Source organism: Dromaius novaehollandiae, unplaced genomic scaffold, assembly GCF_036370855.1.
Source record: "Dromaius novaehollandiae isolate bDroNov1 unplaced genomic scaffold, bDroNov1.hap1 HAP1_SCAFFOLD_30, whole genome shotgun sequence".
Lineage (NCBI taxonomy): Eukaryota > Metazoa > Chordata > Aves > Casuariiformes > Dromaiidae > Dromaius > Dromaius novaehollandiae.
In genome coordinates, this window is record NW_026991333.1 from 2,832,892 (window position 1) to 2,859,156 (window position 26,265).

The 26,265-nt window shown below is 54.8% G+C and overlaps 1 protein-coding gene across 1 annotated transcript; it reads right to left on the minus strand.

Moving 5' to 3' along the window:
• Window positions 1-24,622: 24,622 nt before the first annotated feature.
• On the minus strand, window positions 24,623-25,537 carry LOC135325846 (olfactory receptor 14C36-like). Its single transcript, XM_064503816.1, has one exon. The coding sequence runs from the start codon at window positions 25,535-25,537 to the stop codon at window positions 24,623-24,625; it is 915 nt and encodes a 304-aa protein (XP_064359886.1).
• Window positions 25,538-26,265: the final 728 nt, after the last annotated feature.

Genomic DNA, 26,265 nt, shown 5'->3' on the forward strand with positions numbered 1-26,265 from the left:
CAGGCCGGACCCGGCTCCTCCCAGCAGCTCTGGCGCTGACCCGGCTCTTCAGGGCAGAGCTGAGGCTCTTCATGTGCCTGGTCTTCCCCCCCGGGGGCTCCTCGGGAGCGGGATCCCCAAATCCCCGTGGCTTGTGGTGCGGCTCCTGCTGCTGCCCTTAGACCTCCTCCGCACGCCCCGTGCACGCGGGCTGGGGAGCCCCTGGGCCAGGAGCACAGTCAGGAGCGGGGCTGGATGAGGAGACAGGCCGGGCTGCGCTGTCAGGGGCAGGGCGGGGAAAGACCAGTGTGTAACCAGCTGCCTGTCCACATGCGACTGGCCCCTTTTAGCCACTTTTCCTTTTAGCCACCTATTCCTCCCCAAACCACCCTGATGCCTCCCTCTCTCTGCCCTTGGTTCCTCCCCTGAACATCCCGTACCAAGTTCTGCACCATCCCAGGCTGCTCCTCCCTCCATCATGTCCCGCTGCCCCGCGGGCAGTGATTTTCCGAGCCTGGCCGGAGACCCGGGGGCCTTTCTGGTGAGGCGTCGGGATGGGTGTCACCCATCACCAGCAGACCACATTAAAAAATACAATACTTGGCCCTGTCCCTGCTGGGAAGATCGTACTGCCTGGCAGCCAGGTGCAGGCCAGGAGGCAATGAGCAGCCCGGCGATCCTTGGCTTCCCCTGGAACCTTTGGCTCAGCTCTCCCTGGCCAGGTGCCAGCAGCAGCCTGGTCTTGCTGGGGGGCCATGCCCCAGCTGATGGGGAGCAGGGGGCCTCCTGCCAGGCTAGTGCCTCCTCCTCCTCCTCCTCTTTGGCCCCTGGGGGAGGGCAACCGGGTACGGGATGGGCTGCCTCTCAGGGGGGTCCCCCTCCATGGGCTCCTCCTCCTCCTCAGGGGGGTCCAGCTCCAGGGGCTCCTCCTCCTCCTCCTCAGGGGGGTCCAGCTCCATGGGCTCCTCCTCCTCCTCAGGGGGGTCCAGCTCCAGGGGCTCTGGGGTGGCTGCACTGGTCTGGAAAAGGGTGGTGTGTTGGTCCCAGATGGTTGTGCCTGCCTTTCTCCGCTCCCACAGCCGCTTCACCTGGTTCATGGCTGGAGCTCTGCTGGCAGGCAGGAGCGGAGAGCTCAATCCTGGGCCCTCTCCCACCACCGGCCTCTTAATGGCTCTGGAACAGCGGCGCTGAGGTCACTGCTGACACGAGGAGGCCGTGGTGACAGCATGCCTGGCTCGGTCCCCACCCGCAGGGGCCCTGCCTGGCTCTACTGCATGGTGGGGTGCTGGGGGCTGAAGGGTGCCTCCTTGGGGAAGGGGCTGTGGTGCTGGGGGCTGCTCTCCTGGAGACCCTTCCCACGGACCATCTTGCCTGGCCGAGGGAACGGCTGCTCCTGTGCCAGGGAAGTGCCTGCAGCCTGCCCAGCGTGGGCCATGGGCTCCAGCCCCGTCCTGTGCTGGGCACCTCTGCTGCAGTCGCTCCCGGGTGTCCCTGCCTGTCCCAGAGCCCTGGGAAGCCCCTGCTGGGGGCCAGCCCTCCCGGCATGGTCTCACCAGTGCAGAGCAGAGGGGCAGCCCCACTGCCCTCGACCTGCTGGCTGTGCGCTGATGCCGCCTGGGAGGTGGCTGTGCTTCCTGCAGGGCATTAGCAAAGCCTTTTCCCACAGCTCTTTCCTCCTCCCCACAATCTTCTTGCTAATGGGTCAGTGCAGGAGAGGACTTTCCCCTCCCTTCCAGCCTGCTCAGCCCCTGCAGCAACCTCCTCTGTTGGGAGCTGCCTTTTCTGCAGAGGTGAAGAGCTTCTCTGCCAAGGAGTTTCTGGGTCCTGCCGTGCTGTAGCTACTGCTGTCGATGTCTTGCCCAAAGGAAAGAAGTGGGGAAGTTGTGTAATAGAGACTATTTTCTTCCCCTTTCTCATTCTGCTGGTATCTGGTCAGATGAGCTGAGCAAGTGCGAAAGGCTTTTTGTCTCCCCGCATTGCAAGGGATTCTCAGGATGGTGGTGATGATGCAGACAGAAGAGGCCAGGCTCAGTAGAAATGGGAAAAGAGCTTCTATAAAAGAGATCAAGGAAGTCAGCAGCAGGATCACTGTAGGATCATCACAGGAGTGATTAATGATGGGCATGAGTTCACACAAGAAATTGTCTGTCTCACTAGCACCAGAGAGACTTAGCTGTGACGTAAGGCACATGATTAGGGTACAAGCCACACATCCACCCATGTGGCTCACAGCTGCGAGGTCAAGATGGAATTTGATATTTGCTACTGAGATTCCTGCAGAGATTTGCCCCTTGCTCAGTACCAGGGGTAGACCCGTCTTGCCAGAAGATAACATTATGCACAGGCCAAGAAACCAAAACAAGGAAGCTGTGCAATGCAGACCTACACAGAAACAGTGTACAAGGACACCAAGGCAAAAGACGTGACCCCTGATGTGATCATGCAGCCCTTGGCCTCACGCTAGCCCAGAGCTGACCCTCCAACACAGCGCTACTGCTCTGTTAAGGTACTACCGACATGCCCCGGATGAGCACAGTGTCCCTGTGGAGATGGTCCCCCTCACGCCGTCCCTTCAGAGGCATCCCCTCAGGCCCCTTTAGGACTCACACCTGGAAACAGAGAGGAGGTGATCCTGGCCTCTGCTCCTCCTGGCATCTCTGCTGCCCCACAGCCTCGCTCTTCAGTGCCGTCCGTAGCTCCCACAGCAGTTGTCGCGGCCCGAAAGGAGTCGTTCAGGACGACCTCCCTCCCCTTGGGTCCAAACGACCAAGTTCGTGATGCCCTTGGACTGAATTAAGGTGAAACGACACCAGCCAACCAGTTTTAAGATTTATTAACACAAAGATAAGGCATGTGGTCAAATAGGATAATTCAATGGCGAATACTGCAACTAGCTAGACAAAAACAGATCTTACTAACATTCAACAAAAGAGAGGGGGAAAGAGAGAGAGAGAGAGAGAGAGAGAGAGAGAAAGATATCACCACCCGTGGATCCAGCGGCGTCCTGTTGGTCCTCTTCCTTTGGGAGTCTCGGCAGTGGGGGGGCTCCCGTCTGGTGGTAGGTGGGTCCTCTTCACCCTGGGGGTAAGTTTTGGTGGTGCGCGTGCAGTAATTACAACTCGAGTTGGGTCCGACCCTAGGTTAGCTCGGAATGACACGCGTGCAGTGGTTACAGCTCGAGTTGGGTACCTCCAAAGAGGGACCCTGAACAAAGAGATCCCTGGGCAATTATAGCTTTTTCAAATTAAGTTTCCCACCCCCCCACGTGGTAGTTCAGACCAATAGTAATTTTTGAGTCTGGGGTCTCCTGCTCCTTATTGGATCTCATCGTTGTTCCTAGGCAGGCTGTTTCTTTTCTCCCTTATCTTTTCTGTTGCAGTTTCTGCCGACAGGTGTGTCTTCCTTCCTTGGGTCCCACCATCATCTCTCAAGGTCTTGACAAAGAGGTGGTAACTCCAGCAATTAGCACTGTTTCAGCAGTGCACAGGAATGCAAATTGCTGGTAACTCCCTTATCATTCCCGCCTGCACCAGCTCTGGGGCCCTTTCTTACCGAACTAGGGAGTGCGGCCTAAGGCTTCAGCAAATTTAGCCACTCATGCCAAGCAAGTTTTATAGAAGTTGTGCTAAAAACGGATCCCAAAGTCTCTGCCCGACTGTGGTCTCGTTCAGTGCAGGCTCGGTGTGTTCCGGGTGGTCGCAGGGAGACCATCTCAGGGGTCGCAGCAGCCCAGTCCTGTTTCCGCCAGGGACAGATGGCTTGTTCGGGGTTATGGCCTGCCTGCACCCCATGCACCAAGAAATGTTTAAGGCAAAAAATTCATTCATCTGTCCGCCACAGCAGTGTTTCCTCCAAACGCTCCCCTCTGGCCCCAGGCTCACCCAGCCCCTTGCGGCCATTTCTCTCTTCCTCCCATCACTAACTCCTCCCTCAGTCCCTCTCTCTCTGAACCTCTTTTTGCTGAAATCCCACCGACAGTTAATGGGTGTGGGGGGTGGGGGATGACTAGGACAGGAGATAGCACACACTCTCACCCCCCTCCACTCTCTCTATGCCTCCGAAGGGAAAAGTGGACCAGGAAAACCTCAGGCAAAGAAGGCCCTGAGGGCCTCTGCCCTTTCCGTGTGGTTCAGGATACGGAATTATTGACAGGTTTCACCTTTCCACTTTTTTCTTTGCAGCAAAAAACAGTGTACTCAACTTTACACACTGCATTTATGAGGCATCATCTCCTTTCTGAAGTCTGGTTTCAAAGCTGGAAGTTGTGGATGAATACCTTCCTTTTGGAAAAGCTCTGAAGCATGGAGTGTTTGAGGTGGATTAATGCATAGGACAAGAAGAGCTGGAAGTCACTGCACAAAACATCGCTGGTTCAGCCCACTTCCAGTTAACTCCAGCTGACATTTGGTTTCCCAGTAAGAGCAGAGCAGGGTGTTACAGTGTTTCCCGGCCAGCGTAAGTCTTTGCTAGAGGCAGCTCAATCCATCGCCAGACATGTTAAGATGGAATGGCAGCTTTTAAGCTACAGTTGAAAACAGGAGTTTGGACAAGCATAGCATCCCCCTGGCACCCCCCGTCAGTCCTACATCAGGCAGCTGAAATTCCATGACCAAGTCAGTCTCTTTCCAAGGAAAAATCACAGAGGGAGGAGTCAGGGTTCTCAGCTGTGCTTTTTATTGTTAAAGGCAGGGTGAGCTCGGTGGCAAGTATTTGGCAGACAAACGTCCTCCACAGCGAGGTGGAGTCACAGCTGGACGTGCAGTGTGCCTGCACATGCCATTCCAGATGTGTGCAGCGGTGCCCCGGGAGAAGGGTGGTGCTGCAGGGTTGGACATTTGCCGGTCTGCATGGCGCCCAGTGTCCCTGTCACTCTCCACCCCACGCAGTGCAAGGCCAGGGGTATCAGAAGGGTGGTGGCCACGCTGGGCAGCTCCCAAAGGTGGACGCCAGCCTGCAGGGCAGGTCCCGGCTGATGCTGTCCCTCGTGAGCAGGACCAGGCAGAGCAACACGAGCTGCAGGCAGGCGAGGAGCACAAACAGCTTCCTGCAGGCCAGGAGAGGGTTAAGACAGCGGAGGGGAGAAATCTGTCTCATCTGTTTCCAGACATCACCTGCAGATGCCACCAGGCCAGCAACTGGCACCCTGCATCATGCTGGGCACACCACCCCCCTGCCCCGTTCCTGGGCCTCAGCTTAAGGGCCCAAGCATCTCGGCTCTGCTCTTCATCTCCCTACTGAGCCCAGAAACAACCACCACCTCCGCAACCCCGGGAGAAGGGATCCTGAGCTGTGTCCGTGTTGAGAAGGGAGAAGCTGATGGATGCCTTGGGACCGCCAGCCTGGGCATCCCACCGCCCGCACACGAGCCCTGGCACGCCGAGCCCCACGCGGCAACTCACTGCAGCCAAAAAGTGATGCCCTGCCTCTTTGCCACCAGCTGCTCCTCCTGCAGGTCAAGGCACAGCAGGACACGTGTCGGTGTGGGCAAGACTGCTGGGCCTTGGGGGCTCAGACCCCCACCCTCATCCCCACTGAGACCAGTGCCTCCAAAGCCAACGGGTGCCCTGCACACCCTTTCTTCCCCAAGGCCCACGTCGGGCTTGTCCGTCCTACCAGCTTCACAGCCACCATCTCCCGCATAAGTGACGTGGACAGCCTGGCCGCCTGCTCCGTCTTCCCCCTGTTGTGGGCACCACAGGCAGTTGGGGCGTGAGGAGCGAGCTCGGCCGGCACTGGGACCACCAGATGGGCAACAGGGACCCGGGGTGCTGGACAGGCTCTGCTGGGGCTGAAGCAAGGCACCCCAGGCTCCTGGCATCAAAAACACCCTTCCCTCCACTCCCTTCCCACGTCAGGCTCGGAGGGCATTTAGGACAGGCTTGGAGCTCTTCAGAGCTGTTCAGAGCTGCTTCAAAGAGCCAACCAGTGTGCGGGTTGTTTGGTTTTCTTTCCATCAGGTACTTTGGAAAAGGCACTGGGCCCTTCCGAGAAGGTTTGGAGGACTCGAAGGGAGGCTGAAAGCTGTTGCAGAGCCCCTTAGGGCTGTCCAGAGCTGTTCAGCACTCAGCAGAGGATTTTAGAGCTTGCGTGAGTGGTCGACCGCTGTTCAGGGAAGGTCTGAAGCCACGCAGAGGCTGTTGGGAGTGCTCCAGAGGCATTCTAGCAGGGTTGGGAGCACCTTAGATGTCATCGGAGGAGGATGAGATCAGGGGCTCTGTTGTCCGGGATTGGCACAGCCCTTCCCAAGCTGGGACTGGGGACACAGAGACCTGGGAGCTGCACAGAGCCCCACCCCACAGGTTGGGCGCGGGGGCCTGTCCCCACTCACCCCACTGTCTGCCCTTGGAGGCCCTCGCGTCTCTCCCGGAGGCACTCGCGTTCTTTCCTCAGCACCTGGACGAAGGAAGGGCCCTGCTCAGTAGTCCACGCCAAGCCCACCGTGAGGGGGCTTTCCCCACACAAAGACCTCGTCCCGCCTTGCTTCCTACGCCTAGTACCTTCTCGATCTCAGCCTGCTCCCGCAGGGCCTCTGCCAGCTTGGCTGCTGACTGCTTCTCCTGCAAAGCAACCAGGCCACGTTGCAAAGAGCCCAGGTGGGACTGGCGATGCCCAGTCAGTCTGCAGGGCGCTGCGAGGCCAGCCGGGGCCAGGGAGGCAGGGACACAGGCGTCCTTGGGGGCTGGCACCACACCCAGCAGCTCTGCCCACCTAAGCGGTGTTTTCACGGGGGTTACAGACCTGGTGGAGCTCCTTCCGGGCCGCGTCTCCCTCGGCCTTCACCTCCGTCAGCTCTGCCTGGGAGAGAAGAGGCAGTGGGAGCATCTCGGTGGGGGGAGCTGGAGGACCCCCAGGGACCAGTGTGGGCTCTAGGCCCAGGGCCCTGGCTGAGACTGGGCGTCCCCAAACCACGCAGTCCCCCCACCCCTCTCAGGGTCCCTGTCACACAGGTCTCCGGACAGCCGGCAGCATTACCCAAACCACCTTGTTCCCCCACAGCTCTTCTGGGGAGCCTGCAGACCCACATCAGGGTCCCCCTGCCACCCCAGCCACCCCGTGGGTACCGCAACATGCCCATCTCTGCCCCTCTGTCCCGGTGCCTGTCAGAGGCACCAGAGGGGCAGGCCTGGGGGAGCCAGCTGGACAGCGGAGCATCTGCCTCACCTGGAGCTGCGGGAGGACTTCTTTGGTCCTCTCCAGCTGCTGGGAGCTCTGGGCATGCTGCGCTGCCAAGGCGAAGTGCTGTGGAGATGAACCGGGGGTGAGGGCCAAGTGCAAGGGGGTCGTGGGGCAGCCAGAGGGGTGTCCAAGGGGGTGTTGGCACGGGGCTCTCGGTACCTCGGTGGTGAGTTCCTGCAGGGTGGTGCGAAGCTCCTCTTTCTCCTGCTCCTGCAGGGATGGGGACAGTGCTGGGGAGCAGGCCTTGGAGCCCCCCGTGCACACGCCCGGGCATCCCCAGCACCTACCAAGCCCCGGAGCTGCTCCTGCATTGCAGCTGTCTCCTGCTCGCTCTCCTTCAGGCAGCTCAAGAGGGTGCTGAGCTCTTCCCTCAGCCCCACGTCGGGCTCCTCAGCCCCCTCCCAGGAGCGCTGCAGCCTGCAGGGTTGAGGAGAGGGGAGGCTGCTGAGTGCAGACCCCCAGGGCAGAGATCAGGCTCCCAGGCAGGCGGGTAGCACCCAGAGCCCTCCGGGACAGGTGGCAGGGCCCGCCCCCCACCTCCACCCAGCCCCGCAGGGCCCCCATCGAGGGCCAAGGCGTGCAGGGGCTGCAGACAGCCTCCGGGACCCGAGTCTCAGCCCCGAGCAGGATGGAGCCATGCCCACCCATCCATCCCTTCTTCCAACGCGCTGCTAGCTGCTCGCAGGACGCCACAAGCCTGCTCCTGCTCCAGCAGCTTCTCCAGCAGGTCCCGGCGTTCATCCTGGTGCCGCCGCAAGCAGAGCTGCAAGTCCTCCAGCTCCATGGGCACAGGCATGCACTGCAGGCCGAGGGGCCGGCAGCTCCTCTGGGCCAAAGGCGCTTCACCCCCTCAGCCCGAGAGAGCCCTGCTCCCAGGGGCCGCAGGCAGCTCGGTGTCCCGAATGCCAAGGATGCTGCTCTGCCCCACTGTGAGGTCGCCCCACCCCGCCCCGCCTTGCCCTGCCCCAGGCTGCTGTGACACGGCTGCTCTTCTCTGACCTCACTGCTCCTCTCTGGCAGCACCGCTGTGGGGCTGCTGGAGCCCGAGGGGGACCCGGGGGTTGCAGAGGCCTCAGCCCCACCCAGGGCTGTCTAGACACGGCCACCTCGACACCAGCCCACAGGGACGTGCATTGGTGAGGGCAAGACTGCTGGGCTTTGGGGGCTCAGACCCCCACCCTCATCCCCACCCAGAGCTTGTCTGTGCTACCAGCTCCAGAGCCACCACCTCCTGCAGAAGTGACGTGGACAGTCTGGCTGCCTGCTCCCTCTTCCAGCTGCTGTGGGCACCGCAGAGGTTTGGCCACAGCCAGGGCAGGGACACCGGCGTCCTCTGGGGCTGGCACCAGGCCCAGCAGCCGTGGCCACCTAAGCGGTAGTTCCATGTGGGTCACAGAGCTGGGGAGTTTAATCTGGTGAGGGATGTCAAGGACAACAAGAAGGGCTTCTTTAGATCCATCAGGAGCAAAAGGAAAAGGAGGGGAAACGTGGGCCTGCTGCTGAAGGGGGAAGGGGCCGTCAGGACCAAGAATACAGAAAAGGCCGCGGTACTGACTGCCGTCCTTGCTTCGGTCTTTGCTGGGAAGACCAGCCCTCAGGAAGCCCAGACCTTGGAGAGCAGAGGGGGAGTCTGGAAACAGGAAGACTTTCTCTTGGTCAAGGAGGATGGGGTTAGAGATCATTTAAGCCAATTGAACACGCACATGTCCACGGGCCCTGAGGACATGCACCCACAAGTGCTGAGGGAGCTGGCCAATGTCCTTGCGAAGCAGCTGTAAATCATCTTGGAAAGGTCATGGTGGTCAGGAGAGGTGCCTGAGCACTGGAAGAAAGCAAATGTCCCTCCAGTCTTCCAAAAGGGCAAGAAGGACCCGGGGAACTGCAGGCCAGTCGGCCTCACCTCCGTCCCTGGAAAGGTGATGGAGCAGCTCCTCCTGGATGCCATCTCCATGCACGTGAAGGATAAGAAGGTGATCAGGAGTAGCCAGCATAGATTCACCAAGAGGAAATCATGCTTAACCAACCTGATAGCCTCCTATGATGGGGTGACTAGCTGGGTAGATGAGGGGAGAGCAGTGCATGTTGTCTACCTTGAGTTCAGTGAGGCTTTTGACGCTATCTCCCATAACATCCTCAGAGGCAAGCAGATGAAGCACGGTCTAGATGAGCAGACAGCGAGGTTGATTAAGAACTGGCTGAAGGGCAGAGCTCAGAGGGCTGTGACAAGGGGCACAAAGTCTAGTTGGAGGCCTGTAACTAGCAGTGTCCCCAGGGGTCAACAGGGGGTCCAGTAGGGTTCAACTTCTTCATCAGTGACCTAGATGAAGGGACAGAGTGCACCCTCGGCAAGTTTGCTGATGATAGAAACCCGGGAGGAGTGGCTGATACGCCAGAGGGCTGTGCTGCCATTCAGAGGGACCTCAACAGCCTGGAGAGAGGGGCAGAGGGGAAGCTCCTGAAGTTCAATCAAGGGAAGTGCAGAGTCCTGCACCTAGGGAGGCATAACCCCATGCGCCAGGACAGGCTGGGGGCTGACCTGCTGGAAAGCAGCTCTGTGGAGAAGGACTGGGGAGTCCTGGGGGACAACAAGTTGACCATGAGCCAGCAGTGTGCTCTTGTGGCAAAGGCGGCCAGTGGCATCCTGCACTCCATTAGGAAGAGCATTGCCATCAGGTCGAGGGAGGTGATCCTCCCCCTCTCCTCAGCCCAGGTGAGGCCACCTCTGGAGTGCTGTGTCCAGGTCTGGGCTCCCCAGGAGAAGAGAGACATGGAGCTGCTGGAGCGAGTGCAGCAAAGGGCTACTAAGATGATGAAGGCACTGGAGCATCTCGCCTATGAGGAGAGGCTGAGAGAGCTGGGACTCTTCAGCCTGGAGAAGAGAACACTGAGACGGGAGCTTATCAACGTGTGTAAGTAGCTGAAGGGAAGGCGTAAAGAGGATGGGGCCAGACTCTTTTTCAGTGGTGCCCAGGAATAGGAGGAGAGGCAACAAGCACAAACTACAACACAGGAAGTTCTGTCTGAACATGAGGAAAAACTTCTCTACTGTGAGGGTGACAGAGCACTGGGACAGGTTGCCCAGAGAGGCTGTGGAGCCTCTATCCTTGGAGATATTCAAAAGCCATCTGGACAGGGTCCTGGGCAATGTGCTGGGTGACCCTGCTTGAGCAGGAGGGTTGGACTAGATGATCTCCAGAGGTTCCTTCCAACCTCAGCCCTCTGTGCTTTTGTGATCTTATCAGACACACGGGCAAATTCATCCTGTGAAAGGATGCTTGCTGCTCTGCTCAGCAGGTAGATGCTTGTCTGCTTAGGTGCTTGAGATACCATCTGTAGGCAGTGGCTTGTGATCTTCCTGAGCAAGTAACCTGCTCCAAAGAGCCTCTCGAAATAAGACAGCAGGCTGTGCGCTGGGTAGCTCTTCACACAGGTGGAAGTTTGCTTGCCTCGTACAAAAGGAACTTTGAAATTATGATTCCTGACCAAGTTTCTTGGACAGTGCCTGCCCTCACCTTTTCTGCTTCTGCTGTGCGGTTTGTGCTCCAGACTGACTTGGACACAAGCCCACCCTGAGCTGAGAACTCTGCAGTGCCAGGGCTGTAGCAGCTTCCCCAGGCTCGTACACCTTGCTGAAGGGCTCATCTTCTTTTCTCAAGCACACTCCCACATGCTTCAAGCTGGGAGGCTGCTTAGGAGTGACTTTACATCTGAGGAGCTCTGAAGTCAGGCAGAAGTTAAGGTCACTTTCTGTCTGCGTAGTTATGTCTAGAGTTTAATCTGAGTAGAAATTGTACCATATTACAAAAGAATTGCTTTGTCTTGGTTGGCTTGTCTGACACCTTGTCTCTACATACTATTTGGTCGATGCGTAGTTATCGGCTTACATTGTGTCTGCACGTGTTGACATGTGTTAGCATGCACAGCTACACAGTTAGGAGTTCTCTAGCAGCTTATTTTGCATGGTCCAATATTCTCATCCAAATTTCCTTTTCACCATGTGGCGGACAGATGAGTGAACTTTTGCCTTAAACATTTCTTGGTACATAAGGTGCAAGCAAACCATAACCCCAAACAAGCCATCTGTTCCCAGCGGAAACAGGACTGAGCTGCTGCGACCCCTGAAATGGTCTCCCTGCGACCATTCGGGACACACCGAGCCTGCGCTGAACCGGACCACGATTGGACAGAGACTTTGGGACCTGGACTGCAAATTACTGCTGCTTAACACAACTTTTATAAAACTTGCTTAGCCGCACTCCCTAGTTCAGTGAGAAAGGGCCCCAGAGCTGGTGCAGACTGGAAAGATAAGGGAGTTACAAGCAGTTTGCATTCCTATGCTTCACACTCCAGGAGGGAGGATGTCAAGGCTTTGAAATAAGGCCTGCTTGGGCGCCAGGACCCTGGGAAACAAAGCCTCCCCTCACTGCTGAAACAGTGTTAATTAGGGGGGTCTGGATTATATCCTCCTCGTCAGGACCTGGGAAGATAACACCTACTGTCACTGCTGGGGCAGTGCTAATTGCTGGAACAACACCTATTTGTCAGGGCCCTGAGAAAGAAGGGCAGAACCCGAGGAATCAACACATTTGTCAGCAGAAACCGCAACAGTAAAGATAAGGGAGAAAAGCAGCCTGCCTGGGAACAACGATGAGACCCAATAGGGAGCAGGAGACCCCAGACCCAAAAATTACTATTGGTCTGAACTACCGCGTGAGGGGTGGGAAACTTAATTTGAAAAAGCTATAATTGCCCAGGGATTTCTTTGTTCAGGGTCCCTCTTCGGAGGCACCCAACTCGAGCTGTAACTACTGCACGCGTGTCATTCCAAACTTTTCAGCGGGAACCTAGGGTTGGACCCTGCTCGAGTTGTAATTACTGCACGCGCATCGCTAAAATTTACACCCAGGGTGAAGAGGACCAACGGGACGCCGCTGGATCCACGGGTGGTGATATCTCTTTCTCTCTCCCCCCTTTCTCTCTCTCTCTTTCTCTCTCTCCTCCCCTTTGCCTTCTCCCCCCACCTTTTCTCCCCACTCCGTGGAAAATAAAGTTAAAAGGTTGTACGATATTTGACCGGTTTTAGCGTCTTAATCTCGTCCTTGGGATCATAACGAACCCCCCCCCCCCGATATTGGATCGGGACACACCAGCATCCAGGAAGCCCGGAGGACAGCGCCAAGTATCATTTATATTCCACATGTCCGTGCATGGTGGGAGGCTGCTGGAGTCTCATTGAGAGCTACATTTACCACATTATTACAGAGCAGTAATATACCAGTGTTGGTGCCTGCAAAATCAGATGCATGTCATGCAACTCTCTCCAAAGAGTCATTTCTAGCAGCAGTTTTGCTTTTTCAGTTTCATTTCAGTTATGTATCCCTTATGTATCCCTTCAGTCCTGTATCAGCCCCTGAATGCTGTGCAGATGGATACTGTTATCACTAGGGCACTGCACCTGCATCTCTGAAAATTTGCTCCAGCAGGAAACACTGCTGAAAACATTTGTCAGAAGTGTTTTCTGAGGCTCTCCTGTTGGCCTATATGGGTGAGTGTCACACACACATATGTTGGACCTGTCTCTGAATGGTTTCATCATTTCTCAGAAAACAAGGGGATTCATGTCCTAGAAATGCCAATTCTTCACCTGTCTTTCTTACAGAAGTGTGGGGATTTAGGTCAAATTAAAATGCTCTGTGGGGTACGTGTGGAACCAAACAGGCCTAGTGCATAGCACCTGACTATGACCAAGTCCTGAGGACATCGACTGCACAAAGCGCTTCCTTGTACTGATCATACATGCTGTGGGCCATAGCATCCGTACACCTCTCTTGACTCACTCAGTCCTTTCCATTCCAGGCCTGTGTTATCCCCCAGAGGATGTATCACACATGCACGATCCAAGATCTAAAAGGAATTAAAGTGACAGGAGTGCAAGCCAAGCAGACATGAGCACTATTTCAAAGTTTGAACCACAACAAACATGTCAAAGAATGGTTGTACACTGGTGCCTAGGGACTCCCTAGACACATCCAGTTACTTAGAGGGTTTTTCAGATCCTCTCCAGTGGGCTGCAATTGCAGTGATGTGATCCTCCAGAGGGTGGGAGCGTTGTCACATCACACCAGATATCGAACATCTCAGATGGTGGTCTAGGCTCACTTTGCCACCAGCAGAGAGACACGGGGGAAACTGGAAGAGATCCATCTCCTTCCGAGGGAGACACTGAAATAAGCCCAGTGAATCCACCTGGCTCCCTTTTCTGCCAATGGTCAACAAGTCAGTTCAGAGAAGATGTTGTCTTAGATCCTTTTCCCCCCCAATCCCCTTCCCTACATATTCTTTAGAAAATTTTGCATAGTCTAACCAGTGCCCCTTGAATATCCAAAATCTTCATGTCTTGTTTTCCCCCTTCTTATCCATTACGAAGTCCAGCTTGGCCCTCTCCAAAGCTGTGCCTGTAGTTTCTTCATGGCCCATTGATTAGTGACTGGGGACTTTTGGTCATTGTCTCTGTTATCCCTTGTCTATCAGGTTTGTGTCTCTGGGGGTTTTAAGTGCTTCCCCCTTTGCTTATTATCTTTTTTGCACTGAAAAGGTCTATGAGCAGATAACCTTAATAAAGCGGATGCTCTCAGATTCCACATACCCTTGCATCAGGCAGACAAGCATACCAACCGGCAGCTTGTTGACATGGCCTGCTCCCTTTCTTTGCCCCTCCTCTCCATTTTCCCATTCTTGCTCTTCTTGATTCACTTTGATCTCCTCCTTTCCCTGCCTTTGGCCCTTCGCCTGAACATCCCAGCAGAAGCTATCCGTATTCCCACAAACCCCATCAAACATCCCCGAACAAGTTCTACAGAGTCTCCCCAAACCTCCCTCTAATAGCCCACAAGGAGTTTGCTCTTCCCAGGAGACCCTGGATAATTTTGTCTCCTTGTGATCAGCTGCAGAGTAGGGCTTGACCCTCTGCAAGGCTGCACTTGGAAGGTTCCCTCAGTGCCCGTCCATCAGTGACTCGAGAGCTCTGGTCTCTGTTATTTACTGCTCAAGACTCTGGAGAGCCAGGTTGCTATTCCTGGGGACCTCAACACATTGCGGATTAGGCCTGGCAGAAGTCTCCTGAAATTCAGCCAAGGAATGGGCACGGTCGTGCGCCTGGGGTGGAATAACCCCAACAGCCCCATGCCCAAAGGTGGGCTGGGGGCTGACCGGTGAGAGAGTAGCTCTTCAGAAAAGGACCTGGGGCTCTTGGTGAGGAAGACAAAGAGGCTTCAGAAGTGTGCCTGGTAGCAAACATCATCAACCACGGTGTGACTCCCAAGGTCCCATACCACAGGCAGAGAAAGGAGTTGAGACGTGTGGGGAACCCGGCCCCTAAACTGACCCCTGCCCTGGGCTCTGGAGGACCTGGGTAAAAGCTTTTCACCGGGAAGGAGGGCTGGGGAAGGAAGCCTGAGCCTCCCAGGGTAAAGGAGCTGGGGTGGGGGAGGGCGATGGCTGTCCCCACCTCCCTAGGAGAGGGTGACAGGTGAGGAGCAGAGCTGCAGCTGGAACCAGAGGAGCACAGTGGAGTGGGGGCTTCCTGATCCCTCAGTGAACGGGGAAGGGAAGGGTGTGGAGGAGGGAGACCCAGGTGCTGGGTGCACCTATTTTTTTTAGTCCTGAGCAGCAGGAGCTGCCCGCCTCACCCAGGCTTCTCCATCCCTCTTGCAGCAGGAGAAAGCATGGCTCCTCACCCAGCCTGCTCATCTCCTGCATCCCCAGCTGGTCCCTGGGGCTGAGCTAGGCCAGCGGAGGGAAGAGAGGTGTAGTGGGTTTAATACACGAGCCCCCCAGATAGGAAGGGGTGGGGTGGGCTTTCATGCAAGAAGTCCAGAGAAAGAGGACATTCACTGCAGGGTGACATGCTGGCTCCTACTCTGGAAATGTGCACCACTGAGCACGATGGCTCCCATCCCAGGGACCCACAGCGAGAAAGATCTCCCCGCGCTTGCCCCTGGAAAGTACTCTTGTGTTGTCCCCAGTTTCTTTCTTCTCAATTCTCAGGAAAAGAAAACATAGACATTTCAACCATCGAGACATGAGAGAGCACCGCGCTGTTTATTATCTATCTTTCTCTTCTGAATAAGAACATTTCTCCCCACAGACCTTTCCCTTTCAACCCCTTGGCACTCCACAAGCAGGCTCAATGCCAGACACTTCCAAAGAGGTCCCCAGTCCACAGTGCTTGACTTTGCAGAAGAGCTGGAATTTGTTTGTGCCCAGTGTCAGCTGCCTAGCATGAGCTCTGGATGCCACCCTAATCTCTCCTGAGCAATTTCCTCAGAGCCCCCCTGACCTCCCTGTTCCGCAGGCTGTAGATGAGGGGATTGACCAGGGGTGTGAGGACAGTGTAGAAAAAGGAGAACACTTTGTTGAGCTGCCTCAGCCGGGGGGTTCTGGGCATCAGGTAGACAAAGATGAGGGTGCCATAGAAAAGAGTGACAACGGTGAGGTGAGAGGAGCAGGTGGAGAAGGCCTTCTGCCTGCCCACACTCGATGGGATCCTCCTGATCGATCCTGTTCCAGTGTTCAACCACCCTCACAGTGAAGAAGTTTGCTTGTGTTCAGATGGAATTTCTGTATTTTAGCTGGTGTCCATTGCCTCTCATCCTGGCACTGGGCACCAGTGAGCAGAGTCTGGCCCTGTCTTCTTTACACCTTCCCTTCAGATATTTATATACATCGATAAAATCCCTCCTAAGTCTTCTCTTCACCAGGCTGAACAGTCCCAGCGCTCTCAGCCTCTCCTCGTATTGCAGATACTCCAGCAACCTCAATCATCTTTGTGACCCTTTGCTGGACTTGCTCCAGAAAGTCCATGTCTTGTCCTTGGGAGCCAGAACTGGACACAGCACTCCAGATGTGACCTCACCAGAGCTGGGGAAGGACCACCTCCCTCGACCTGCTGGCAATGCTCTCCCTAAAGCAGCCCAGGGTACTGTTGACCAGCTTTGCCACAAGGGCGCATTGCTGGTTCATGTTCAGCTTGCCCACCAGGACACCCAGGTCCTTCTCTGCACAGCTGCTCTCCAGCTGGTCAGCCCCCAGAGAGTGCTTGTGCATGGAGCTATTTCTCCTCTGGTGCAGGACTTCACACTTCCATTTATTGAACTTCATGAGGTCCCTCTCTGCCTGTTTTTCCAGTCTGTCAGGGTCCCTCTGAATGGCAGCACAACCACCTGGTGTATCAGCCACTCCTCCCAGGTTTGTATCATCTGCAAAGTTGCTGAGGCTACCTTTGGTCTCATCACCCAAGTCATTAATGAAGATGTGAATCAGTACTGGCCCCAGTGTCAACCCTGGGGGACACCACTGGCCTCCAGCTGGACCTTGTGCCACTGATCACAACCCTCTGAACCCAGCAGTCCAGCCCACTTTCCGTCCACCTCATGGTCTACTTCTCTAGCCACATTTAATCAGATTGTCTATGAGCATGCTATGTGAGACAGTGTCAAAAGCCCTACTGAAACTGAGAAAAACAATATCCGTTGACATTGCCTTTATTGGCTTCATGGTGAGAAACAGGGTTTTGCAGAGGGGAAAACCACTTTTCTGAGGAACATCCCCTTTTGGCCACAGACATGAGCCGCCCCACGGAGTTACTTTTTTCATACCGGGACATTATCAGAGAATGTCCTCCTGCTCGGGCTGAGACAACCTTGTTTCCCATGTTCAAAGTTATCACCTTAGCACCCAGCGGGGATGTGGAGGAAAGAGATCGTTCTGCTCTAAGGCCTGAAACAGATATCTCAGAGAGGGGAGAAAGGAAATCCCACTCCCCAAAGGATTCCTCAAGTGAAAGCCTATCATGCCAGACACCTTTTCTCCCTGCACAAGAAGAATCAGCCCTGCAAAGGCTGAGTGGTCTTGGCTCTCTGTAGCTTGTGTCTTTTTGGAGGAGAAAGGATTGTTCCTAGACAGCCCAGCCTTTTACACTGACATAGCTCAGATCAAGGGTTTCAAGCAGAGATGCACAAAAGACTTCACAGTGGACTGTCTCAGCAGATAGCTAGAATCCACTCACTGGAGCCTCTTTGGGGAGAAAAGTGAGAAGAAGAAATTTTTGCAGGGAGAAAAGGAAAAGCCCAGGGAAGATCATTGGCTTGGCATCTTTTCCTCCTCAGTGGTGGTTCCTGAGGGCTCTGGGGCTGCCTCCCTGAACACCCCAGCCCAGCAGCGAGAGCTCAGCATGGCCAGCTGTGCTCATGGGGCTCCCTGCTCAGCACTGCCGGGCACTGGCAGGGGGGTCCCCAGTGTGCTGGGGTGAGGGGGGACAGGAGCAGGGCCAGGGGCATGGGCAATGCCCAAGACATGCCTGAGTGCATGGTCAGGGAAAGTCCACGCCTGAGACACACAGCCCTCTGCCCAGTGCCCTTCCTGGGGGTTCCACAAAAACAGAGAAGGAGAAAATCATTTCCCTGATGATGCCCTTCAGCTGCCGTTAGACCTTTCACAGTGACTTACGGACACCAAAGGCAGACACCCAGCTTGCCTAGAGAGATCCTGGGAGGGATGAGTCTCTCCCAACAGCCATGCTTCCCCAAACTGACTTTACACTCACCTCCTCAGCTGGGATGAATTGCTTCTGCAGGTGATAATGACAGGCAGCATTAGGAGGGGTCACCTGCATCACTGCAGAATGGCCGACATCCCCAAGCCTCTGCCTGCATGAGTGAGAGTCAGTGCTGAAAAACCTGAGGGTCTCAGAGCAAAACTTGCAGAGCTTTGAGTGACAGAGAGAAGAAAGACAAGAGGCAGAGACAGAGAAAAAGGGAGAAGAGAGGAAATGGTAGATGGAGGGAGAAGAAGAGAGAAAGTGTGAGACAGAGAGAGAGAGAACATAGCCATGTGGGTGGAGACGAGAAGGACAAGAACATCGTGCCCCAGACACCCTGCCCAAACATCCTCCATCCCAGCTGAGGTGGGTGAGTGCCCCAGGGACAGCTCCAACACACAATCAGCCCAGCTGCAGGTCAGCACCCCCAGCCCCTCCCCAGCATCTCTGCTCCATGGTGCCAGGGACTTGGGAGGTTCTGGGGGATGAGGGAGCTGGGGGGGAAGACGTGCAGGAAAGGACAGGACTGAAACTCTGGTCTCACTCACAGACTTTCACTACACAAACCCAGCAGCCAAATAAACGGCACCCTGACTTGCCTCAGGACATCCAGCACCGTCCTGCAGCCCTCAGCATGAAGGGGTGACCTCTGCGCTGGTGGTGCCTGGGAATGAAGACCAAGGTGGGATCTCACCCTCTGCCTCTTCCCCACTACGTTCTTGCCTTCCCTGGGCTCTCTGCAAACCATGACCAGGCTCAGGCTTTGTCCTGCCTTTTCCACCTTCTCCTAGCAGCTACTGCAGTGAGTCTCCAGCAGCAACAGAAGGCCCCCTGCTCTCCAGAGTGTCTTGGGGTTAATAGCACTAACGAGTCTCTGAAGGTTGGTTTTGCATCTGCTCTCTGCAGGGATTGCGGAGAGTGAGCAATGCATAATGGACTCACAGAGGAGATGGAAACCTCTGAACTCTGGAAACTCTGTAAAGAACTCTGGCCAGGCCTGCCTTTACACATAACTCCCAGTCATTTCAATTCTTGGGCATGCCCCTTTGAAAAGGAAACTGAGGCTGGGCAATTGCCAGGACTCCTCCAAACTCATGGAACAAAATCAGGAGAGATCCCATGAATGGAGATCTCACACACATCCCTCACCTCCCTGCAGATGACTGTTCACTGACTCTCCCAGGTTTAGAGAGTCCTGATGGCCTGAGCTGGTCCCTCCAACCCCCCCGCCCCCTGTGATAGTCAGTGGGGAGGAAGAGGCTGAGCCACAGACATCTCCTCCCAGCCATGGAGACTTGTCCCAGGACAAGGAGTGAGTCCTCCTTGGGTGCCAGGCTCTATGCCCTGAGGGGAGAGGGCCCCAAACCTCTCCTTGAGGCACAGTGGCCTGGTGTGTCGGGGGCTGAAGGGAGGAGTGCTGCTGCTATGTTGTCCTGGTTTGGGACCATCTCTTCTCCCTGGGAGGTTCCCAGGGGCCTCCTTTGCTCATGCTGTGGCACAAATAAGTGCCACCGGGCGTGATTCCTCTTGGCACTATTGGACTTGCATGCCATGAGGTGCAGTCTCCTTGGCCTGTGCACTGTCTGGAAGAGCAGGAGAGGGCAGCCCAGTGGATGCAGACATCGGTGTTGTAGTTTCTAAGGACAAGCGACCTGAATCTAAGGGGGAACACTGATTTTTGTGATGGTCGCTGTCATTTCAATGTAAGTGCCAACACAGAGGTGTGCGCATTGGAGCCTGACACATGCACTCCTCATCCCTTCAGGAGTGCTGGTGTGTGGGAGGCCTTTCCCTGTGCACAGGAAGGCAGTGCAGCTCAGCTCTCATAGTGCGTCGCTGGCCTCCAGCTGCCTTTCTGAAAGGCTGAGAATCACTTTTAAACGTCATGTCACTTCTCCACATTTGCTCGGTCTTTCTCAAATGCCCAGGATCATCAGCAATGGCCCCAGACACAAATATCATAAGATAAAGGACAATTCATGTTCCACAGAACATCTGGAAGTTTCTAATTCCACCTCGTGCTCAAGGCAGATGCAGTTTGACATCAGAGGCTGTTGCTCGGAGGTTTATCCATCAGATCTTGAAAACCTCCCAGGATGGAGACTCCACATCCCATCTGGACAACCTGTTCTAACGCCTGACGAGCCTCATGGCGAGAAACATTTTCCTTGTTTGCAGTCTGAACCACGCTTCATTCAACTTCTCCTCTCTTTCTTCCTCCCACAGAGCACCACTGTGAAGAGCCTGGTTCTATCATCTTTAGGATCTCACCATTGGTATTGGAAAGCTGGGATAGTTACTCCCCAAAGCCATCTCTTCTGCAGCCTGAATAACCCTCTTTCTTTCACCTGTCCTCACAGGGAAAATGCTGCAGCCCCCTGAGCATCCCCATGGCCCTCTATTGAACTCCCTCCAGTTTATCGATGTCTTTTGTATATTGGGGGCTCGAAACTGGACACATTACTCTAGATGTGGCCTAACAAGCACTGAGTAATGGTAGATGACAACCTCCCTCAACCTACTGGCTGTGCTCCTACTCACACAGCCCAGGATGCTGTCGGTCTTCCTTGCTACACGGGCACACTGCTGGCTCCTGTCCACCTTGACGTGCACCAGGACCCCCAGGGCCTTTTCTACAGCACTGCTCCCAGCTAGTCTGTCTCCTTCTTGGATCACTGCATGAGTTCCTCCTTCCCAGCAACAGGATTTGGCCCTTGTCCTTTGTTGAATTTCACGAGGATCCTGTTGTCTTTTTCTGCAGCCTGTCTAAGTCCTTCCGCATGGTTGCCATGTCCTTGAGCATACTGACCAGTCCTCCTGATTTACTTGTCATGTGCAGGCCTCTCCCAGGTGACTGATAAAGGTGTAGAACAGGTCAGGTCCAAGGAGAGACCTCCTGAGAGACTCCACTTTTTAGTGCCCAGCAGGTTCTGTATGACCCATAAACCTCTCCATTATGAGCCCAATCACCCAACCAGTGTTTTCTTCATCTGGGCATCCACCTATCTAGACCATCACATCCTGACTTGGATACAAGACTATCATAGGAGACTGTGTCAAAAGCCTTGCTAAAGATAACGTAAGAGACATCCTCCGCTCTGCCCTCCTCCACAAATCCAGTTCTTTTCTCCTAGTAGGCAATCAGGTTGGTGAGGCAAGACTCATCCCTAAGAAACCCATGCTGACTGCTCCCAGTAACATGCTCCTCCGTGTGCCCAGAAATGTGTTGCAAGAGGACTTGCTCCCTGATTTCCCCAGGGACCAAAAGGAGGCAAACCTGCCTGTTCCTGGGATCATCCTTTTGGCCTTTTCTGAAGATGGGCGCAACTTTGCTTTCCTCCTGTCGCTGGGTATGCCTGTCCCCATCTCCACAGTCTCACAAGAATGAGAGCTAGCAGCCTTGCGAGGATGTTCTCCCATTTTCTCAGCGTGGTCAGATGCAGCCTGCTGGGTCCCATGGATTTGAGAGGTTGAGTTCTCACAACGGACTCAGTCCTCACCCACTGCTGGCAGTTATTCTCCTCCTTGAATGTTTGCACTAATCACGGAGGACTTCCTCAGCCTTCTGTGTGTCCACAGTCACTAGGCCTCCAACTCCTTTCAGCAATGAGTCCACTATTTTCTTCTTCAGCTTTTGACTCCTAATGAAGCCGTAGAAGCTCTTGGGGTTGTCCTTGACATCCCTTGCAAGCCCCCACTCAAGCAGAGCCTTGGCTTTCCTGATACCATTCCTGCATGCCAGGGCAATGTTTCTCAGTTCCTCCTTTGCAGCTTGTCTCTGCTTCTGCCTCCTGGATGCTCCCTGTTTGCACTAGAGCTCCGCCATGAAGAGAGCGCTTCCTATACATAGCCTCTATTACATACAGCTTCAAAAGCTAGGTGCTTAGCCAAGGCAGTCTCCTGGTATGTCTCCTTGTCTTTCTGAGTACCAAGATGGACTGTTGTAGTGGCTGATGATGGTGGCTTTCTAAAAGACTTGAATGACCTTCTTGGGAAGTGAGAGCCATTCCTCTCAGTATCTTGGACAAATATTTCCAGGGCAACTCATTCTAGCAGCTCTGCCCTTTTGACGTCACATCTTTTTGGTGGGCACTACTAGTACAGTGGATGGTTTTGGAGAAGTAGATGACGAGTTCTTCCTTCCCCATCACCACCATTCCTGATTTGGACACAGGTAATAAAATGTTGACCTACAATAATGAGGCAGTTATCTCAGACTAACAAATAACTGGAAGCACCCCTCTGAGGAAAGGATGAAATCTGGCTTCCAACAGATGCTTTTCCACCCCTACAAGTCTATCCCGCAGCACGTCTATCCTAAGTTCCTACCTCCTCCCCACTGAGTGCAACACCTCAAGTTCCTCCTGTGGATCCTACCCCGTCCTCTCTATACATTTCTCCTGCATGCTTTGAGCTGATCTGGGAGAAGCCAAAGCCCTTGTGTTGAGAGCACACCGGTGCCACAAGGGCAGGCAGCAGGCCAAGCTGAAGAGGTAGCTGAAGGTTATGCTCAGACCCTGAGAGCAACTCACCCTCCCCTCCCATGAACCAGTCTCTAGGCACCTAAACAAGCAGCACTGACCAAAACAGCCACATTTTTCCCTGCAGGAAGCTGCTGCACCCCACCACATTGCAGTTTGGATTTCCTGGTGGCAAGGAAAATGTTCAGCACAACAGAAACCACTGACCACACATTTCACCCACTCTACGCGTTGCTTCCTTATACCCACACCCGTTAGGAAAGCCAAAAGCCTCCAGACACGTGGTTGGCTTGCTGGTGGCCAACCATTTAACCATTTCACCTGAGGGGACAAAGAGTGTAAAAACACTCCCCTCAATACTTTGCTAATTTTGAGAGTTTGAGACCCTGCTGTGTTTATCAAGAAAGCCCTGGAGAAAGTATGTATGGGTATCCTCAGTGCTGCGGATGGTTCTGTGATGGTAAGCAGTCTGCCTGCAGCCCCTCCATGCCCACCCCGCTGCCCCAGCACAGCACGAGAGCCCTGGCCCTGCAGCCCCTCTGGCACCTCCTGCTGCCCCAGGGACAGAGCTGCCTGCCCCGAGCTGGTGCACAGAGAAACCTGTTTCTTGTTCTCCTTTTCTCTCTGTGAATGCTGCCCTGCTTTTCTCCTGGGACATCCCTGCTCCCCAGGGAGCCTTTCCCCAGCTGAGTGCATCGGTGCTGGCCTGGCCGGCTGTTCCTGCACCCCTCCCCTGTATTTCCTGCAGGAGCCTAGGCTGGTGGTGCTGCTCTGCAGAGCAAGCAGGCTGTGGGGTAACGGGGTGACTCCTGACTGCACGCTGGCCATGCTGGTCAGGGTGGAAAGCAGACCCAGCCAAACAGGAATCACCACCACTGGTACTGCTGGCTCAGGTCTGTGCACATGGACGGTGCTCAGAGTGACCCAGGGCGTTTGCAATGGCAGGAGATGTGTTTGGGTGTGCACTAGCTCCAGCCTGTGCTGTTTCACTGCGGGTGCAGGAATCACTCTCCAGTGCCCCTTCCCTGGGCCTCCTGCGTCCCCACTGCCTCTCTGGGGATTGCAGAGTCCTTGTTCCCCTATTCATGCCTGGGTTTAGTGCTTTACCCTCTGGTTACTCCACCAGGGACTGTCCCTCATTTTGTGAGGCCCCACTCACTGCCCACCCCCAGGCACACGCTGTCTCTGGAGATCCCCTGAGCTCTCCTCATGCCTCAGGTTCCCCTCCAGAAGGATGGGCATCTCGCATCAGCACTGTCAGCTGTGCCACAGCCCTGGGCAGGCAATTCAGAGACCATTCCCCATCTCCACCGGTATTGGTCACCAAGAGAGGAGTCCCAAATCCAGCCCTAGATTACACTGGGACTCTGAGCTCCTCTGCCAGAGCTCATGCAGTTCACAAGCAGAACAGCAGGCCCTGTTGTGTTGCAATATCTTGGAGCGTATTTTTCATTCAAGCTTCTGAAGAAAATCCAGACCTCAAGGCACATCATTGAGGAGGTCCCCTTCACTTACAGAAATATTACTCTGGAGGCCAGGGCTGGCATAAAGGTGCCCAGTGCCTGGTCCTGCCGGTGCTCACAGGAACACACAAGGAAGCACAATCCTATCACCACCACGTTAGGAGAGCACTTAGGCCATATACAAACATCAGAGCACAGCAGGACAGTGTGGAAATGAGAAAAACTGCCCTGAAAAGTGAATGTCCTGTTGTTGGTGGTGGATGTGTCTCCAGGAAAGCTGCAGACCCCACGCAAGGCTGCAGCCAGGAAATGCCTGCTGCAGTAGTGGTGGGATGGTCCTGAGGAGCCGAGGGTCTGTCTCTATGGCCTGCATCCAGACTCTCTTCCCCTCCACTTGCACTCCATTTTGACTGTTGTAGCACTGGAGAGGGAAGGAACGAGGCCACGGTGACAGCCAACTGCCACCCTCGCAGGACAGGGATGTGAGATCACACCTTGACTGTGGCCAGGGGAGCTGAGCTCTCCTAATGGACATGGCACCCATGGTCTCAACCTGTCTGTACTCGTCTGAGCCTAACTCTGTCCCCTGAGCTCCCCTGGTGTCAGTGTTGAGAGAGATATACAAAGGGAAACTCTGCTCCTTGCACTGGGGGCACCTGAGGGAGCTCGGACTAGCGGGCTCCGAGGTTCCCCCATCTCTGCTGATGAAGGGGGACGCCTGGCTTCCTGCTTCAGCACAGTCTCTGGGTCAGATAAAAAAGAAGGATCACTGAAGAGAAGTAGGATGACCTAAACATTTCCTTTTAATATGAGTAGAACACGAAAAGTAAGAAAGAAATAAATGAATAATACATATTCTTGATGCCAAATACCCTGGGAATGGTAAGGTGATGCCCATGGGATGGTTATTGATGCTGATATTGTACTCACTGAATAAGTTTCCTTAGTGCATCCTTGAGATCCTTGTTCCTCATGCTGTAGATGAGGGGGTTCACTGCTGGAGGCACCACCGAGTACAGAACAGCCACCACCAGATCCAGAGATGGGGAGGAGAAGGAGGGGGGCTTCAGGTAGGAAAATGTGAATGTGCTGACAAACAGGGAGACCACGGCCAGGTGCGGGAGGCACATGGAGAAGGCTTTGTGCCGGCCCTGCTCAGAGGGGATCCTCAGCACAGCAGTGAAGATCTGCACGTAGGACACCACAATGAAAATGAAACACCCGATACCTAAAGAAACACTAACCAGAAGAACCCCAAGTTCCCTGAGGTAGGAGTCTGAGCAGGAGAGCTTGAGGATCTGGGGAATTTCACAGAAGAACTGGTGTAGAGCATTGCCTTGGCAGAGTGGTATTGAAAATGTGCTCCCAGTGTGCAGGAGAGCACTGAGAAACCCACTGCCCCAGGCAGCTGCTGCCATTTTGACACAAGCTCTGCTGCCCAGGAGGGTCCCATAGTGCAGGGGTCTGCAGATGGCAACAAAGCGGTCGTAGGCCATGACAGTGAGGAGAGAATATTCTGCTGATAACAAGAAGACAAACAGAAAGAGCTGGGCAGCACATCCCAGGTAGGAAATAGCCCTGGTGTTGCTCAGGAAATTGGCCATGGATTTGGGGACAGTGGTGGAGATGGAGCCAAGGTCGAGGAGGGAGAGGTTGAGGAGGAAGAAGTACATGGGGGTGTGGAGGCGGTGGTTGCAGGCTATGGCTGTGATGATGAGGCCGTTGCCCAGGAAGGCAGCCAGGTAGATGCCCAGGAAGAGGGAGAAGTGCAAGAGCTGCAGCTCCCACGTGCCTGTGAATGCCAGGAGGAGGAACTCATTGAGGAAACTGCTGTTGGGCATTTGCTCCCTCTGGGCATGGAGACTGTCAAAGGAGGGAAAGACATTGGCAAGTTAGGACAGACTTCTCTGAGGAAAACTTTCTCTTTCTCCTGACCCATCTCCAAAAGCACACAAGTTACCTCTCCCCATCTCAGCATGACAGTCATTGAGCTCCATGGCTTGAGCTGCAGTTTGGGCTGGCTGAGTTTGCTGTGAGAAGCAGGGGCCTCTGCCCATGAGCTTCAGAGTCAGCCCTGAACATGGGAACAGGGTTGTCTCAACTTTTATATTCACAGTTCTACTCAGATTTAGACCAGCTTATATTGTTGAAGGGCTTTTCAGCATCTTCATTCCCAGTTCTGAAGATTGTGGGTTCATTAATTATTTTAAGAATTTTGTTGTTTTCCTTTTAGATGCCCCTGTGGAGGAGGATTTTTGGAGGTGGAAATCCTTAGCATTGTTACTGCACTCAGAGTGACCAGCTGAGAGGCAAAAGGATTCACCATGGCTTTAGTGCAGAGTGAGGAGGGCTAGCCTGGCCATCCATCTTGTTTGCAGCTGCCCTGTGCTCACACCTCTGAGGTGGAGGACAATTGCACTCGTGTTACCCTAAAAAGAAATGACACCACTGGGAGCAGAGGAATCCAGTTTCAAAGTGAGGAGCAACAAAGCCAGCACCCTTTCTCAGAGCATCTGAGGGACATCTCAGCCCTCTTCTTCTAGCCAGGAACATACTGGGCACATTCCAG

Coding starts and splice junctions, on each gene's coding strand:
- LOC135325846 (XM_064503816.1), bottom strand. CDS start 25,537: ATGCCCAACAGCAGTTTCCTCAATGAGTTCCTCCTCCTGGCATTCACA.